The sequence below is a fragment of the Canis lupus genome, chromosome 9 (assembly GCF_011100685.1).
Source record: "Canis lupus familiaris isolate Mischka breed German Shepherd chromosome 9, alternate assembly UU_Cfam_GSD_1.0, whole genome shotgun sequence".
Classification (NCBI taxonomy): Eukaryota; Metazoa; Chordata; class Mammalia; order Carnivora; family Canidae; genus Canis; species Canis lupus.
The window spans coordinates 37,396,511-37,412,765 of record NC_049230.1 but is presented as its reverse complement, the minus strand read 5'-3'; the positions used below and the strand labels follow the sequence as shown (position 1 = coordinate 37,412,765).

Below are 16,255 nucleotides of genomic sequence, written 5' to 3'. Positions count from 1 at the left end.
CATGGAGATTCCCCAGTAGGCAGCCTGGCCTTCCAGGGGCCTGCGTTGACCTGGTGTTTTATTAAAAAAATTTAGAATTGACTTCCTGGTGCACTAAAAGTGGGAAATCCAGAGGCTCAGTCACCCTTCCGGCAGATGGCTAGTTCCCACCTCCATGAAGAGCTGATGGAGTAGTAAAGACAGTCAAAGACAAGGCTCGTCCCTGCAGCTTGGACAGCTGGACTGTCATGGGACACCATGAATTAGGAAACAGGGTGAGACATCTGAACACGCCTGGCGATTCCAGAATAATACAATGGGACCTTTTAGGAGCTGGGGTCTACGCAGTGTGAGAACCATGTGGCCTCTATATTGATTACTAGATAAGTAGGTGACAACCTTGAACTTCATATCAGAGCCTCTCACAGGATTTGGTCTTGTCAATGGTCTTTTTTCCATCTGAGTCCTGTGAACCATACATTCTCCACCACCACGTGCTGCTAGCAGGTTCTTTCATGGGCTCAGGTTCTCTCTTCTTCCCTTTGCCCACATCTCCTCCTGGTTTCTCAGCATTGTAGAGCAGGTAGGTTCTGTGCCTGGTTTTGCCACTTGTTTGGTGATCTTGATCTCTCTGAGCCCTCATTTCTTCACTTTTAAAATGACAGTCATAACATCTACTTGTTCTGAGGATTTGATGAGGTCGTGCAGATTAAGTGCCTGGCATGTCTTGGGTTTGTGCATGTGCACTCATGAACACACACACACACACACACACACACACACACACACACGGCCTGGGCAGCTGGGCTTTGGAGTAGAGGGGAGAGGGAGAGGTGTGTGGGACCTGCTTTGCCACTCTTCTCTCATCCAATGGAAGATGAAAGGACACCTCCCCCCATGACTCTGCCCTTCGACTCCTGTGCGATTTCCCACTCTTTGTAGTGAGCAGGGAAAACATTTATCTATGCTCACAAATCTCAGTCAGGGGGGCATTCAGGCGCAGCAGCCCTGCTTGGGAATACCTTCCCCTTTGAAAGGTTTATCAATCCATCTGCCGCTTGGTCAGCCCTAGACAGGGTTCTGATTAATTATTCCTGTCTTTCCCAAGTTGACTTTGATGCTTGCTTGTTGAAACAAGCCCTCTGAATTCAGGAAATGGTTTCTTAATCGAAATACTTCAAGATGCTCTCTGAGACTCGGCCCTGGCCCCCAGATGGCTTCTCCCCTCCACTGGACAGAGTGGCCAGCCGACCTTGAAGCTTCATGAACAGCCCTCCGGAACCACCATGAAGTTGTCCCTATGTCCCTGGGCGGTTCAGGAGTCTAGCAGTAGACTCATTTCTGGGATGAAGAGAAGGGTGATTACACTTAGGATAAAACTATTCACGGGACACTTTATGTTTAAATTATTTTCTTTTTATTGCCACTTCCTTCATACAGAGGGAGAAACTGAGGCTCAGAGAGGGAGAGTGACCTGCCTAAGATCTCACAGGTGGTCAGTTCTAGAGCTGGACCTTCAGATCCTGGGCTTTGGCTCTAAATCCTGGGCTCCTTCCACTTAAACAATACTTACCTTCCACCCTCCATCTCTAACATACCCACCACATTTACCACTCTTGTGGTCCTAATGCTCAGGAACAAGAGTAATATTCAGCCCTACAGAAGTGTTCCAGTCAGGAAACTTTCTTCCTCCAAACTGAAGGAGGAGAGGAATGGGAGAGCAGAATGAAGTCAAGTGAGATTAAAGTGGCTGCCTCCCAACCCAAAGAACTGAGGTGAAGAAATTCGTGCTAACCCTGTCCCTATGGCAAAGGGTCAGAAAGGAGTTCTGAAAGAGACCTGGTAGCAAGTCTGCTTTCTCTTTGTTTTAAAGTATTATCTTCCAAAAGGAGTTTCAAGACTTTTGCTGGGAATCCAGGGGCACATGGTGTGAGAAGAGGAGGATTCCTTGGTCATCTGTGTTGGAGGAACAGCTGGGTTAAATGGCTGGGTTAAACAGTTACACACCATAAGGCGAGGCTTCTCTGAATCTTTCCTATGCTAATGTGCACGGCAAATGGGGCCATGACTGTGCACAGATGCTCCATGCCAAGGGACACATCCTCCTGGATGATGCTTCTTGAGAGGCATCACAGAGTGCTAGGAAAAGCCGGCGGCCTTGGCCTTGCATTAATCCCTGTTCCTTCCCCAAACCCTCATGTGACCTTGGGCAGTTAATTCACCCTGTGAGACCACCTCTGCATCTCTCATGGGGAAAATCCAACCCCCACCTCATAGGATGTTAACAGTGCCTGAGAGAGGGGCTGGTACATGGTCAAGTGCTGCCTCCCTCCCTCTTTCTCCTTTCCATCTGTGATCCCTTAGGAGTTACCTTCTATTGACTCCTTCAGAATTTTAACTCCTTGCTTGGTCTACATGGGGCCAGAGGGGATTCCATCAATAAAATTTCTCCAGATCAGAACCATCTCTGAAACACATCCATCCCACTTCTTCAGCCTAGGCTCCAGATGCCTGCTTCCTATTTTTATGCTGATTCACAGATGTGCTCTCACCCACTCCCAGGAAAAAAAGCAAATAGTGCAGGGACTTCTCAGAGCACCAGAGACCTCTGTGCTTAGCCAAATGCCTGGGCTATAGTAGACATTCAGTAAATATGAATGAATGAATGAAGAATGAATGAATGAATGAATTATTCAGAACTAGCATTTTTTGAGTGCCTCCCATTTGCAAAGCAACACTCCAGGTGCTTCGGCATTCTTACCTTTCCTGGCTACCCTTCCCACCCATTCTCCATTCTGCAAGGTAGATATTTTTTATGCCGACCTTCCTGAGCAAAACACTGAGGTTCAGAGGTGGGGAGGCATCTGGCCAAATTCACACAGATGATAAATCTGGAGCTGGACTTACAGACTAGTCTTCTCACTCCAAATCCAGTCAACAACGCTCACCTTCTAATATCCATTTTTCAGCATTCAGAAAAATGACCCAGGGTAATGCAGGCATAAGGCTAAATAAAGCCAGGATTTGAACTTGTATCTGATCCCAGTGTTTCCATTGTCAGGACAGACATATGACCCAGGGCCTTGTGGATCACATTTCAGGAACCTCAGGCTGGAACTTTGTCACCTGCAGCTCCTGCCTCTGTCCTTTCCAGAACTGCTGCCTCCCCCTCCTCTTCAACCTTGGGTGCCGGCAAGTTACCATCTGAGTGGGTCTGTGCCTGAGCTCCTATAAGACAATGCCCCGCCAGTCTGGAAAAAAAAAACACAGCAAGCACTGACATGGGTTAGAGCAAGTGTGGGCAGGCTGCGTGCCGAATCCTGTTTCCACAACCTCTGCACCCACTTCCTAGTTTAGAGAGAGGTCAGGAGAGGCTCCCCCCCCAGCCAGCAGTCACTCATCAGGGGTGCTGACAAGAAGGAGGCAGACAGCCTCTTAGAAATCCCCAGCAGCTTCCCCCTATTCCAGCCTTCTCCACTGCTGGTCAGGCAGGACAGTGTGATGTTTAATAAGAGCACCAACTGGGCAGTTATGCAGACCCAGGCCTACTATCCTACCACTTTTTCCTGTGTGACCTCAGGGGAAAGTCCTAGCCTCTCTGAGCTTCAGGTTCCTCACTTGTAATACGAGAATAATGATTCCTCTTCTGTGGAGGTCACTGAAAGGAACAAATGCGGTAAGTCTTGTGAGTTCCCAGGTTGGTGCTTGGCTTGAAACACATAGCCCCACATGGCAGCTGGGGCAAACATGGCTTCCCCTGCTGGCCACACTGAGTGTGTCTCAAGCTCAGGAAGGAAGATTGTAAATGGGAAAGGGCATTTATTTCCCCGTGGTCACACGTGGAAGGTAGAAAGGACTAAAGGAAGTAAAACTTCCTTGTGTTTAGGAGCACAGACTTTTCTCCTGTGAGACTCTGGGCAAGTTGCTTACAATCTGTCTAGGCCTCAGTTCCCTCATCTGTAAAACTAGAAGGATAACTATTACACTTTATTTATGTGTTTGTTTATTATTTTATTTGAGAGGAAGAGAAAGATGAGGGAAGAGTAGAGGGAGAGGGAGAGGGAGAAGCTTCAGCAGGCTCCACACCCAGTGTAGAGCCCAACATGGGGCTTGATCTCACAACCCTGAGATCATGACCTGAGCCAAAATCAAGAGTTGGATGCTTAACCGACGAGCCACCCAGGCACCCCATCATTATTTTTAATTAACAGAGCCATATTAATCTTTTAAGATTTTATTTATTTATTCATGAGAGACACAGAGAGAAAGAGAGAGGCAGAGTCACAGGCAGAGGGAGAAGCAGGCTCCATGCAGGGAGCCCAATGTGGGACTCGATCCCTGGTCTCCAGGACCAGGCCCTGGGCCAAAGGTGGCGCTAAACCACTGAGCCACCCCGGCTGCCCCAGCCATATTAATCTTAATAATAATAGCGTGAGTTATCTGTAATGTCTCTACTTCCCCAGCCCCAATTCTGTCTTGAGGCTATTCCTGATAGGAGCATTTGTCCTCACATGGCATTGAAACCTCTCCTGTCCTGCTCACTAGTACCATTATGTTGCCAAACCCAGTGGGTACTTTCCGATCTCTGCCCCTGACATAGCTAATCATTCCCTCCTTTTTGCACTTGGATTTGGGGGCAGTACCCTTTTCTGGTTCTCCCCACTGTGGCACTCCTCATTACCATAGCTGGCAGCTTGTCTTCCCAACGTTTAGTTATTGGAAGGTCCTATAGCTCATTCTCTGTTGTGTTCACTCCTGGGTGATCTCCTCCAATCCCATGGCTTTGAATCAAGTGTACATACTGATGGATCCAGTAGTTCTTTTTTTTTTTTTTTTAGGTTTTATTTATTTATTCATGAAAGAAACAGGCAGAGGGAGAACTAGCCTCCCTGCAGGGAGTCCGATGCCAGGACCCCAGGATCATGACCTGAGCCAAAGGCAGATAGTCAACCAATGAGCCACCCAGATGCCCCGATCCGGTAGTTCTGTCTCCAGTATAGACCCCTCCCTTGAGTGCCCATTCACAAATCTAGTGCATCTTTGGCACGGACGTGTACATGCCTAATATATTCGACAAGCTCCGCTAAAGTAGGAACTCTTCATTTTGCCCCTATTTCTCCCTACTCAAACTGCTTCTCTATTTCCAAAAATGATACTAGTTGTTCAGAGGAGATACCTTAGAGTCTCCTTGATTCTTCTCTGCACACCCCACAACCAGTCTGCGGATAAATTCCACTAGGGATCCTGCAAAATGCATCCCATATCTGAGCACTTTTCACCACCCCATCAGTCTAGCCCCTTCCCTCACTCCCTACAGTGGTCACAACTTCCCACTCTCACTCTCACTCCGGCCCCATGATGGCAGTTATGGTCTGCTTGCTACACAGTAGCCAGAATTATCTCTTAAAAGAGGAAACCAAAAATACACACACACCCTGCATCAAAACTCTCCAGTAGCTAACCATTCCAACAAAGCCAAAACAGCAGCTTCCAAGGCCCAGTGTGATCAGCCTCCTGCCAACCCTGCGCTTCTCACCTCCCTCCTCTTCTCCGTCTTCCAGTCCGCTTCAGTGGAACTGCATTTGTGGTCTTTTTTAGCCCGGAACACCCCGTAATGCATATCTTTGCCTGGTTGCTCCCACATCTCATTTAGCTCAAATGTTACCACCTCAAGGAAGCCCCTCCTGATTGCCCTCTGTAAATCATTCCCTTTTCCTTCAAATCAGCCTAACCTGTTATCATGCTTATTTTTCTACAGAGCATTCATCTCCATCTGAAATTTTATTTTATAGACATATGTACATATATATATACATATATATGCTCACACATGTGTATACAAACATATATATTCATTTACATACTATTCAAAAACTCTGCGAGGATAGGGACAGGATCTTAGTCATGGCTGCAACTTCAGTGCCTGAAACAGTGCTAAGCGTATAGAAAGCATTCAAAAATGTGTTCAATAAAGGAATGATCATTACCTGCTTCAAAGGGTTGGTGTGCGAATCCAATACAAGGATGTGTGTAAAGCCCTTTCTTGGCATGGTGCCTGGCACACCGTCGGACCTCCATGAATGTTGGCCCTAAACATATATAATAAGCCCTCTTGAACCAAGGACGTCCTTACTACCACCCCTTTCAGAGGGAAGGTGGGCAGGATTCCCGTGGAGCTGGGTATGCTGGGCCTTGGTTCCGAGGGACCACAGCGCACCCCTTATCAACTGTTTGTGTTTAGACTCTGAAGGGGACAAATAATTCGAGTTCCTTTGACAACATTTAGAGCTCTGCCACCATTTTATTATGTGAGCAAACATTTGATAGCTGGGAAGCCCATCCCTAATGACAGGTCATAGAATCTCGCTGGCGTCTCCTTATCTGCCCTTCTTGTTTGCGCTTCTATTGAAACCTGCAAGGTCACAAGCCATTTCTCTCTCCTCACCTGAAATCTGAAAATTGGAAAAAGGCTGATAGTGGGAAGTCAAGAGACTCAAAAGTGGGGGTGGGTGGCGGGAGGAAGAGGAGGCAAAGGGTATCAGAGGACCCTGACCGGGGCCTCAAGAATTTCAAAGGGTCAGAGCCTGTCCCCTCTAATGAATGTGCAGCTCAATCATGCTCTGAAGAGGGTTCATAGACCAGACCCTGTATAGCCCGGTGCTAATTCTGAGCACTTCTCGTGTGTCGGCTCACCTGACCCCTCAACAACCTCCATTTTATGGGTGAGAACACTGAGGCACAGAGAGGGTGCCTTGACTAAGAACACAAAGCTAATGGAAGACTGTTCACCTCAGAACATGTTAGAAAGAACACGTGCCAGAGGGCACCCAGAACCAGTTTGAATCTGTCTCTATGCTGCCTGAGTTCTGCAAACCTTGGACAATTCACTCTCTTTGAGCTGGTCTTCCTAATCTGTAAAATGGGCATGATGGCAGCCTCATACAGGATTATGGGTGGGAGCACTGATTCACGAGATAAGCATGGGATAATAGGCCTTTAGTAGTAATGATAGGCGTGTGTGTGTGCAAATGTGCGCACGCGCACCACACACATGACCATGCATGTGGGCTTCTGAGTGTTTCAGGAAGAGTCTTCGGAGAGAGAGCCATTAAAGCCAAAAAGCAGAACTTTCTCCTTAAATGCCAAAACAGGTGAAAGGGAAGGAAGAAGCTAGGAAAGCAGAAAGGGCCTCTCTGGAGGGAAAAGGCTAGGAATAATGTTCCATGACAGCTGAAATGAATGAGGCCCAGGGCTCTGGCAGGAGAGGCTGCCCCAGGACGGAGGGTGTGGCTCCTCTGGGAGGGTTTCTCCATCCATCCTGGAGACTCCTGACCCCCACCCCCAGCTCCCCGGGGAAGCCTGGCATCAGAGGCCTTCAGCCTAGATTTTTTGCCTTACTTGGAGCAAGCCTATAGAAAACATTTGCAATTTCCCACACTTCTTCCCCAATATGTTGTGTGAGCAAGCGATGATTTTCTCAGGTGCTTCATAGCCTGTTGCTCAGGTAGTTCAGTAGCACTGGTACAATCTGGGAGCTGATTAGAAACACAGGTGCCAAGGCCCACCTCAAGCCCACTTGGTCGGAATCCACATGTTTCACAGGCTGTTGGGGACCCATAGATCCATTAAAGTCTGGGGATCGGTGGCCCGGGGGGACCCCTGTCCTTAGATGTGTTAAGAAAAGGACGCTTACTTCCACGAGAGGCAAGAGCTCCCTCCCTTACAAGTTGCAACCCCATGGAGCACACGGTAAGCCCCACGATCGCAGAAAGAGGAGCTTGACTTGAGGATAAAGCTCAGTGAGCTGTGACTCTTTCAAGGGCTGCAGCAGTTCACCTCTGTGTCCTGAAGTGGCCGGGAAACCTGGCTCGTGAGTTCTCCTACGGGGAGCATGCTTCAGGACCACCATGGGACACCGGCGGGCCCTTGGCTGGCCGAGTGGGGCCTCAGCTCCCCCAGAGAAGCCAAACGAGTGGCATCATCCCTGCTCTCTGCACAGCTGAGCTCTCTCTCCTCTCTCTACAGTGCCCCCTCCAAGCCTGGTGATGCCCACTCACTGCTCACTTTGTGCACGGCAACAAGGACCCCATTTTCCGCGCCGTCACCCTCCGGGCCGCTGTCACAGAAAAGCCCTGGGGCCTGACAGGCACCTCTGAGAGGTCCCTGCCTACCTGACATCCCGCTGGCGCCTCAGACAAGGACAATGCGCTCGGAGGCACAGCCCAGAGGGCAGCTTCCCTTCCCTTCTATGCAGTATTGTCGCCACACCTCTCCGAGATGTCAGGTACTGCCACTCGGCCTCCGGGTAGCAGACAAGAAGCCACGGAGGCGGAAGAGAGAAAGCTGTCGTGTCTACACTGTACTCCTTCATCGAACAAACTGATGCGAAAAACTTGAATCTGTTACTGAAATGAGGAGGACACATGCTATTGAACTGAGCCACACATTCTGTAAATATCAGCAGCCTCCTGTCCCCCCCCCCAGCCCCCCCCAGCTGATTGTGAGATTTCTTTTGAAGAAGTAAAATTTCTCCAATGGGTGTAAACTATAACCTACCGTATGTAATTAAGTGCAATTGCCCCTCCATTCCCCTTCCCCCCTACCCTGTATATACCACTAAAGTGTCTATTAGTTCTCTTTGTAAAGACCAGAGTTGGATTTTCAAAGTGATTATTCCCCCTCACCCTTTTCCCCCCATGGAGAAATATCCCGGGTTGGAAGTGAAGCCTCCTGTCCCTTTCCCTTGGGCCTGGACACACACAGGACGGTCTGGGGCTGACTGCCAGCTCACTCCAATCTCCTGTCATTCAGACACATCTCTGGATCCAGGAGGGGCTGAACCTAGGGCCAGAGTAATATCCTAGCTTCCGGTGGGGGCCCGGGGTTCAGCCCCAACGCAGGAAAACCGGCTGCTGGATAGCGCAAGGAAAGAGGACCCTTTCAGAGCGCCCTCCATTAAAACAGTTTATTTTATCACTGCCCAGAGTCTCCTATTTCTGTCTCTGATGTTTCCTCTTCCACGATTCCTCCAAGAAACCCTGGCCCTGTTTCCCCGTGGACTTTTCCATTTCTTCCACTGGGCTCGTGGCTGTCTCAGTGTCTTGGTGCCGGCTGTACTGCTAAGGTAAGGAGAGTTGCTTCCCCCAGCCACACTCCACAAGGCCCTCCGAGGAGCTCTGACCAGAGCAGGAGGCAACACCTTTGTCTTCCCCATCACTCACAGGAATGGAGGAATAAAACCAGCTCTTGGTAATAGGTAAAAAGCAGGAAAAATAGAAACCCTGTGGGTGTGTAACTTTATTGGCCTCATTTGAAGTGTTAACCTCAACCTTTCCTTCCTTCTACAGAGCTGTTAGTCACTAGGAGAATGGGCTCCTATGAGTGTTGCCTCCTGCCAGGGTCTCCCCCTCAGCAAGGGTGCTAATGAACACAAAGAGTCCAAAAGGTGAAAGGCCAAAGGCCTGGACTCTCCACCAGCAGGGGCTTTACCACAAATAATCCAGTGTGGACTTTGGGAAGGAGGATGTACCTGTCAGCTTTGCCGTCTCCTCTTGAACAGCATAGACCTATCAGCAGCATGTGGTTTCTTGCTTCTAGTCTGAGCATTTCCCAGGCAAGGTGTGAGCAAGGGAATTATGCTGAGCAAACCCCAAGAAACAGGTTTTTCAAAATCCTAATGTAGTAGAAGATGCACCTCACAATGAGCTGTGCAGACTTATGGAGTACTGACTCTACTATGTGCCCAGGACCGGGGTGGCTAGATAGGAAATGCTGACTTCCTTTGGTTCCTGGCTCCCCTGGATAATGTAAGTGGAGCTGAAGTGGTCAAAAGAAAATTCATGATTGGGTTGAGAGGAGTGGAGGCCAAGACCAAGCACCCCATGTCAGGAGAGGCCAAGTTTCCCTGTCTCTAGCTGAGATGTCCTATTGGATTGATTTGTGTGAGCTCTAGGAAGAGAAGGGAATATAGGCCTCAAGCCCTAGCTTTCACTGGAACCCTCTATCTGGACTCACACTGTTGCTGGGCCAGCAAGTATCTGCCTTTGATAGATTTTAGTTTTGCATTGTTGCAATAACCCTGAGAACCCAGAAGGTCTTATTCATCCAAGAGGCAGAGCTGGAGGCTAAAGGGACCAAGGATGGATGGGTTGGAAGTCTTCAGGGACTTTTCCTAACCAAACCCTATATAAACCAAGACACTTAGGAGACAACCCTGGCAAGGTTAGCACTTCTGCTCTGAATCAAGCAGGGACATCCTAGACTGGCTCTACTAGGGGAAGGGGGTCACCATGTAGGGGTCATTTGGAATTACCCACTCTGCAGATTCACTTGCAACTAAAAATCCCCATTCTTCTCCAGAACCCTATGGATTGACATTTCCAGGGTCTCTCTTTTCACCTGGAGCCCAGACTAACAACACACAGATGGACCTGTTTTTCCCATGACCTGCTGTCATTTTCCAGGGCAAGCTCTGAGGAAGCAGATTGCATTGTAACACCCATGGATAAGGAATGAAATCACGAAGACCTGCCTTACAGCCTATTAACCTTTTCCATGCCACATGGTGGAAGATTCCCCAGCAGAGGCAGAGATAACTGGAGTGTTAGCTGCTAGATTCCAGCGGATAAGCACACAATGCAGACACCCAGGGAATCTGAGCTCTTGGCCCACAGCTGGGTGGCAAGTCTTTGATATTCCTTTTGAAGCCACAATACCTTGAATAGAATCTCCAACTCCAGCACTTAACCCCATCTTCATTGTCCTCCTACCTAAAATTGAGTGATGATAACAGTACCTGCTGTATAAGGTTGTTTGAGGAGTAAATGATTTAATAGGTGTGAACCTATTAATAGAAGTGAACCTGCTGCATTGCGAGAATTCTATCAACCCACAGTGACTTCTCACGCAGTCGTCTGGGCTTTGTTGCGATTTCTGGATAACCTCATCACAAATATGATGCTTGGTAAAGAAAACGGCCAAACTACTGGTAAACTGGTGTTCATATCTATGATATATGGCAAATCCAGCAGGGCACCAAGGATGAGTCAGGGAGGGAGGTCTGAGGAGAGGTGAGAATCTTGGCTGAGGTGAGTCTTTGTCTCCCAGGGGAAATAAGAAGGTAAAATGCAGTGACCTTGCAGAAAGTGTGAGAGCCAGGAGACCCAGACCAGAGCTGGAAGTGCCCCTGCAGGCGAGTGGGAGCCATGGAGGAGGAGTGCCCAGAGCAAGGAATGGGGTGGATCTGGAGGAAGCAAGAGCAAACTTCTTCCCAAGGAAAATCAGGACTGATGTGTCCCCTTTGAATTAGGAATTAATTCAAACACCATCAAAATCTGCGCCGGGTTATGATTGCCAATGCGGTGACATATGACATATCCACATTTTAATACTTCAGACACACCCCAATAGCGACAAACAGGCTGAATATTCATGAGAAGCTGCAATCCGCTCAACCCAAATGCCTATAAAGCCTACCCCTCCCTCTCCATCCCTCCCTCCCTTCCCCATTGCCTCCCCCTCCTCTCCCCTCCCTCTCTTCCCCCCTCTCTCTGCCCCCAATTCTGGTACAGAGGTCATCTTGGCTAGGCAAATACTAGATTGTCAGCCAAGATTTATAACATGATCCTACTTTTTAAATGAATCTTTGGGGTATGCAGGACTTCACACACGCTTGAGTGACCATATTTTCCTGGATGTATGTACAGTGCTGTGCGCATGTATAGAGAGGAAACACGTTCTGAGGGAGAGCAGAGCAAAGCAAACAAGTGTCGGGGGGGTAACATCAAAAGCAGGAATCATCAAAGTGGTTTCACACAGTCCTCATATGTATGTTTATGCCAACAGGTCACACGACACAAACACATGATATTTCTTTGTAGTCTCCACATATTTAATTTTCTTACCTACTGTTACATTCCCAAAAGGCAGGTTCCTTTTCTATGTCCTATTGTCCAGGCAACCTTAATAAGCCAATTATATTGAATTATTCTCAATTAGGAAAGAGATAAAGAGAGAGGGCTAATTTTTTTTTTAAAGACAAAAAAATAAATCCCCATATAAGGAAAGTGTGCCTGATTTCTTGAGCGATTGTAAGAACTTCTGCGTATCCCCTTTGCTTTTGGAAACACCATCTAGTCCAAAATAATGCTTCGCATTTATTTATTCAAGAAATATTTACTGACACCTATAATGTGCCAGGCACCATTGCTCTAGACGCTGAAGGTACATCAGTGAACCAAATAAATAAAAATTCTTCCCCTTCTTGGGGCATCTGGCTGGCTCAGTTGGTGGAGCACGTGACTTGATCTCAGCATCGTGAGTTTGAGCCCCACTTTGGGTGTAGAGATTAATTAAAAAAAAAAAAAAAAAAAAAAGAGGCAGGCGCACCGAGTGAACCGAGATGGCAGCTCCCGTGGATCTGGAGTTGAAGAAGGCCTTCACAGAACTTCACGCCAAAGTTACTGACACTCAACAGAAGGTGAAGCTTGCAGACATACACATTGAACAGCTAAACAGAACGAAAAAGCACACACATCTTACAGATACAGAGATTATGACTTTGGTAGATGAGACTAACATGTATGAAGGTGTAGGAAGAATGTTTATTCTCAGTCCAAGGAGGTAATTCACAATCAACTGTTAGAGAAACAGAAAATAGCAGAAGAAAAAATTAAAGAACTAGAACAGAAAAAAATCCTACCTGGAGCGGAGTGTGAAGGAAGCTGAGGACAACATCCGGGAGATGCTGATGGCATGAAGGGCACAGTAGGAAATCTCCAGCGAAGCTTCCAGCCCCCTCCCATTCCTGGCAAGGGCAGGTGGGGGGCCCATGTGGAGAAACTTCTCTTCTGCCCTGGTGGACTTTTTATTTGGATGATCTCATAACCCTGTGTTTTCTACTTCACCATGATACCCTTTCAGACCCCAGTTCTGTATTTTTTATCCTGGCTCTGTCTGCTACCCCTGTCCAGAACACTCTTCTCCCCTGGGGGTGAGTCACAAACTCCCAGGAGAAGGAGATGGGAGCCATACAGATAGGGGAGCTCTGCCCAAGCCTAACTAGTTATGCTCCTTAGACCAATAAAAGGCATGTGTCCCCCCCCCCAAAAAAAAAGACAAACAGGGGAGACAAGCACTAACTGTGAATGTATGTGTGATGACAAAACTATCTATGAAAAATCCAACAGGGAGGCTAGAGTTGCTGGAGCTGAGAGACACGGAGAACAGTGGGTCAGGAGGAGAGCAGGCTGTGGGACAAGACGGAAAATGACAGAAGGACCAAGGGACTTGTCACCATCTGAAGGGACTGCTGAGCTGCCGTGAGGACCTGGTTTTTACTCCAAGGGAGCTGGGAGCCTGCAGAGAGTTATGTACAGAGCAGGGACAAGATTTAACTTATGTTTTCCAGGGGGGGGGGTGTCCCTCTGGCAGCTGAGTTGTGGGGAGGGACCAAGAGTGATAGCAGAAAACCATCAGAAGACATGGCTGTCATCGGCCTGAGACCACGGGCGGCGGTGGAGGTGAAGAGAGGCAGTCTGATTGCGGGTGTCCTCTAAAGAGAGAGGATTTGGAGGCACCTAATTTCCCAGTGGTTTTCATGCAGAGAGTGAGAAAGAAAGACGTTGCAAGTTTGGGGGCCTGAACAAAGTAGGAAATAGAAATTGATGTTGTAGAAAGTGAAAAACAGAGTTGCTAGAGCACGGACTCTATGTCAGATATTCTTTAAAGTGGCACTTTAGGAAGCAACTTGGTAGGAGCTCATGCCATCATCCTGCTATTAGCGTAGCCCTGATGTGATGTCGGAGCTCTCTGAGGGAGGGCGACAATACCATGACATCCAATCATTCAGCCAACAGCATGTTTATTGAGTAATTACTATGTACTACATAGTCTTCTAGACATAGGGAGAAAAGCCATTTCAAAAGGCCACTTTGGGGACACCTGGGTGGCTCATTCGGTTGGGTGTTCAACTCTTAATTTTGGTTCAGGTCATGATCTCAGGGTTGTGAGATCAAGCCCCACATTGGGCTCCCTGTCAGCGGGGGTTCTGCTTCTCCCCTCCCTCTGCCCCTCCTACCTACCCTTGCTCTCTCTCAAATAAACAAAATTTTTTAAAAATTCATGATTATTTCACAATATATATAAATCAAATTACATGCTGCATGCCTTAAACTTACACACTTTTTTATGCCAATTATTTATTGACAAAACTGGCAGGGAAAAAATCATTATATTTGTAAAACACATTGCCTTGCCCAGGAAACATGAATGGTAAGGAGAAAGGTGATAGTTTCTTAATCTTTAGGACATCTACTTTCAAGAGGAGCCATACTTTGGAGAAGTTTGAATTAATAAGTAAATGAAAAACTTAAACGTGTTGCTCACGTTTGTATTAAGGAAGCAGAACAACAGGCTACCACTGTAGTTAGGGTTAACCATTCATCCACTTCTTTGTTCATCTAGTAAATATTTGCTGCTACTGTATAAAGTTGTGGTTAAGAGCTCAGGCTGGAGAGCAATACAAATCTAAGTTCAAATCCTGGCTTTGCCATTTACTAGATGTGTGATCTTGGGAAGTCTACTTAGCCTCTCTGTCTCTATATCTGAAAATAATGTTGTCATAATGATGAAAGAAGATGCAAGGTACATGAAGCCCTTTGCCTGGTGTATTAAGACCCGATTACTGTTAATTATTGGCATCCAGTCCTTCCGGGACTACCACTTGAGAAAACATGATGGGCCCCAACTCCACTGTCACTGACTGTCTTCCCCCTGTTCTAGGAGAACAGGGACTTGGTTTTTGTTCACTATTTGGGCCCCATCGTTTGGTACCTGGCATATATGAGGTACTCAGTAAATATTTTTTGAATGAATGAGTGTGTGTACGTATGTCATGGAGTTTACTAGTCAAATATCTGGAAAATGACCCACAGAATACCTACCACCACCACTATCTCAAACTCCTCAGACTTCAAAGGAAGGAGCAAGTCATTGTTATTACTATTTTTTTCTAAGATTTTATTTATTTAAGAGAGAGCACATGCATGGTGGGGAGGGGCAGAGGGAGAGGGAAAGAGAGAATCTCCAGCAGACTCCCTGCTGAATGTGGAGCCTGATGCGGGGCTCAATCCCATGACCCTGAGATCATGACCTGAGCTGAAACCAAAAGTCAGATGCCCAACCGACTAAGCCACCCAGGTGCCCCCTCGTTGTTATTACTTTTATAAATGGGGATATGAAGAGAAGAAATAGATAAAAGTGGAGGTCCTAGGTAATGTCTTATGGCTAGTATAGTTCTAGGGCTAATTAGACCATCTTGGAACCCATTCTGCCTCCTGAGCAGAAGGAAACCAACAACAGATCACTTCTAACTACCCATGGACTCAATCTCTATACCCCATCTGCAAATATTCCTATCATCCACAGGAAGATGTCCAGATTGCAATCTTCTCAAGGAGAGAACCCCTAGGCTATACCTATCTTCACCAGCCCAACCCAGGTCTTCATTCCCTTAAATGTGTTCTCTGTGTTTTCATTATGCAAAACATCTAAGTATGGTAGAGAGGCATGTAATAGATTCCCATTCACTCATTCATTCAACAAACCTCTTTTGCACATTGACTTTGAGCCAGTTTAGTGTGGTGGGTACTAGGGGTTCCAAGATGCCCTGAGGGAGTTCCCAGCTTGGCTGGGGAGACAGACAAATTAGCAGGTGATTGCAATGCAGTGTGTAGGTGTTAGAGTGGTAGGACAATGGAAGCAATTCTGTTTAGATAGAAATCAAAGAAGGTTCTTTGAAAGACACTTGAACTACGTCATAAAGAATGAGTGACAGTTCACCAGGCAGAGGGGGAGTGGGGAAGACTTTCCACGTCGAGGGACCACAACGAGCCAAATGAATGTACAAATCAATGAGCTTCCATTGTTGTTTCAGCCCAAACCTTCTTCTGTGTTCTGCATGCCGGGGACCCCTGCCTGAACTTCTCTTGCCCTGCTTCTATAAATCATGATCAGACACAGTGAAATATGTTCTCCAGGCTGCAGGGTCCTCGGGTCAAGGTAATGGGTCACTAGTCAGCTGGTGCCTCCAAGGAGTAGACCAGAGTCTGAGAATCAAGTATGTGGGCCCCACATCTCAGATGAGTGGAGGGAAGACATGGGGTAAGGCATGTGATGTTTACGTTCAGAAACTGCAAAGCCACTAGCTTGCAAAGTGTCATTACGTCTGCAGGTGGAGGGTAATTTTCTTGTTACTCAAGGACTCTTGATCGGGCTC

General features: G+C 47.4%; 1 protein-coding gene and 1 pseudogene across 5 annotated transcripts in view; both read left to right on the top strand.

Moving 5' to 3' along the window:
- The window catches only part of HNF1B (HNF1 homeobox B), a 55,369-nt gene extending 46,411 nt beyond the window's left edge, over positions 1 to 8,958 (top strand). For 2 of the 5 annotated variants that reach the window (XM_038548066.1, XM_038548062.1), the window contains one exon: positions 8,005 to 8,958. In XM_038548066.1, the coding sequence (XP_038403994.1) occupies positions 8,005 to 8,135 (131 nt within the window). In that variant the 3' untranslated portion in view covers positions 8,136 to 8,958. The remainder of the gene's footprint in view (positions 1 to 8,004) is intronic. The other 3 variants (XM_038548065.1, XM_038548063.1, XM_038548064.1) reach the window with 2 other exon arrangements.
- A 3,421-nt stretch (positions 8,959 to 12,379) lies between these two features.
- On the top strand, positions 12,380 to 12,748 carry LOC100684802 (annotated as a pseudogene).
- Positions 12,749 to 16,255: the final 3,507 nt, after the last annotated feature.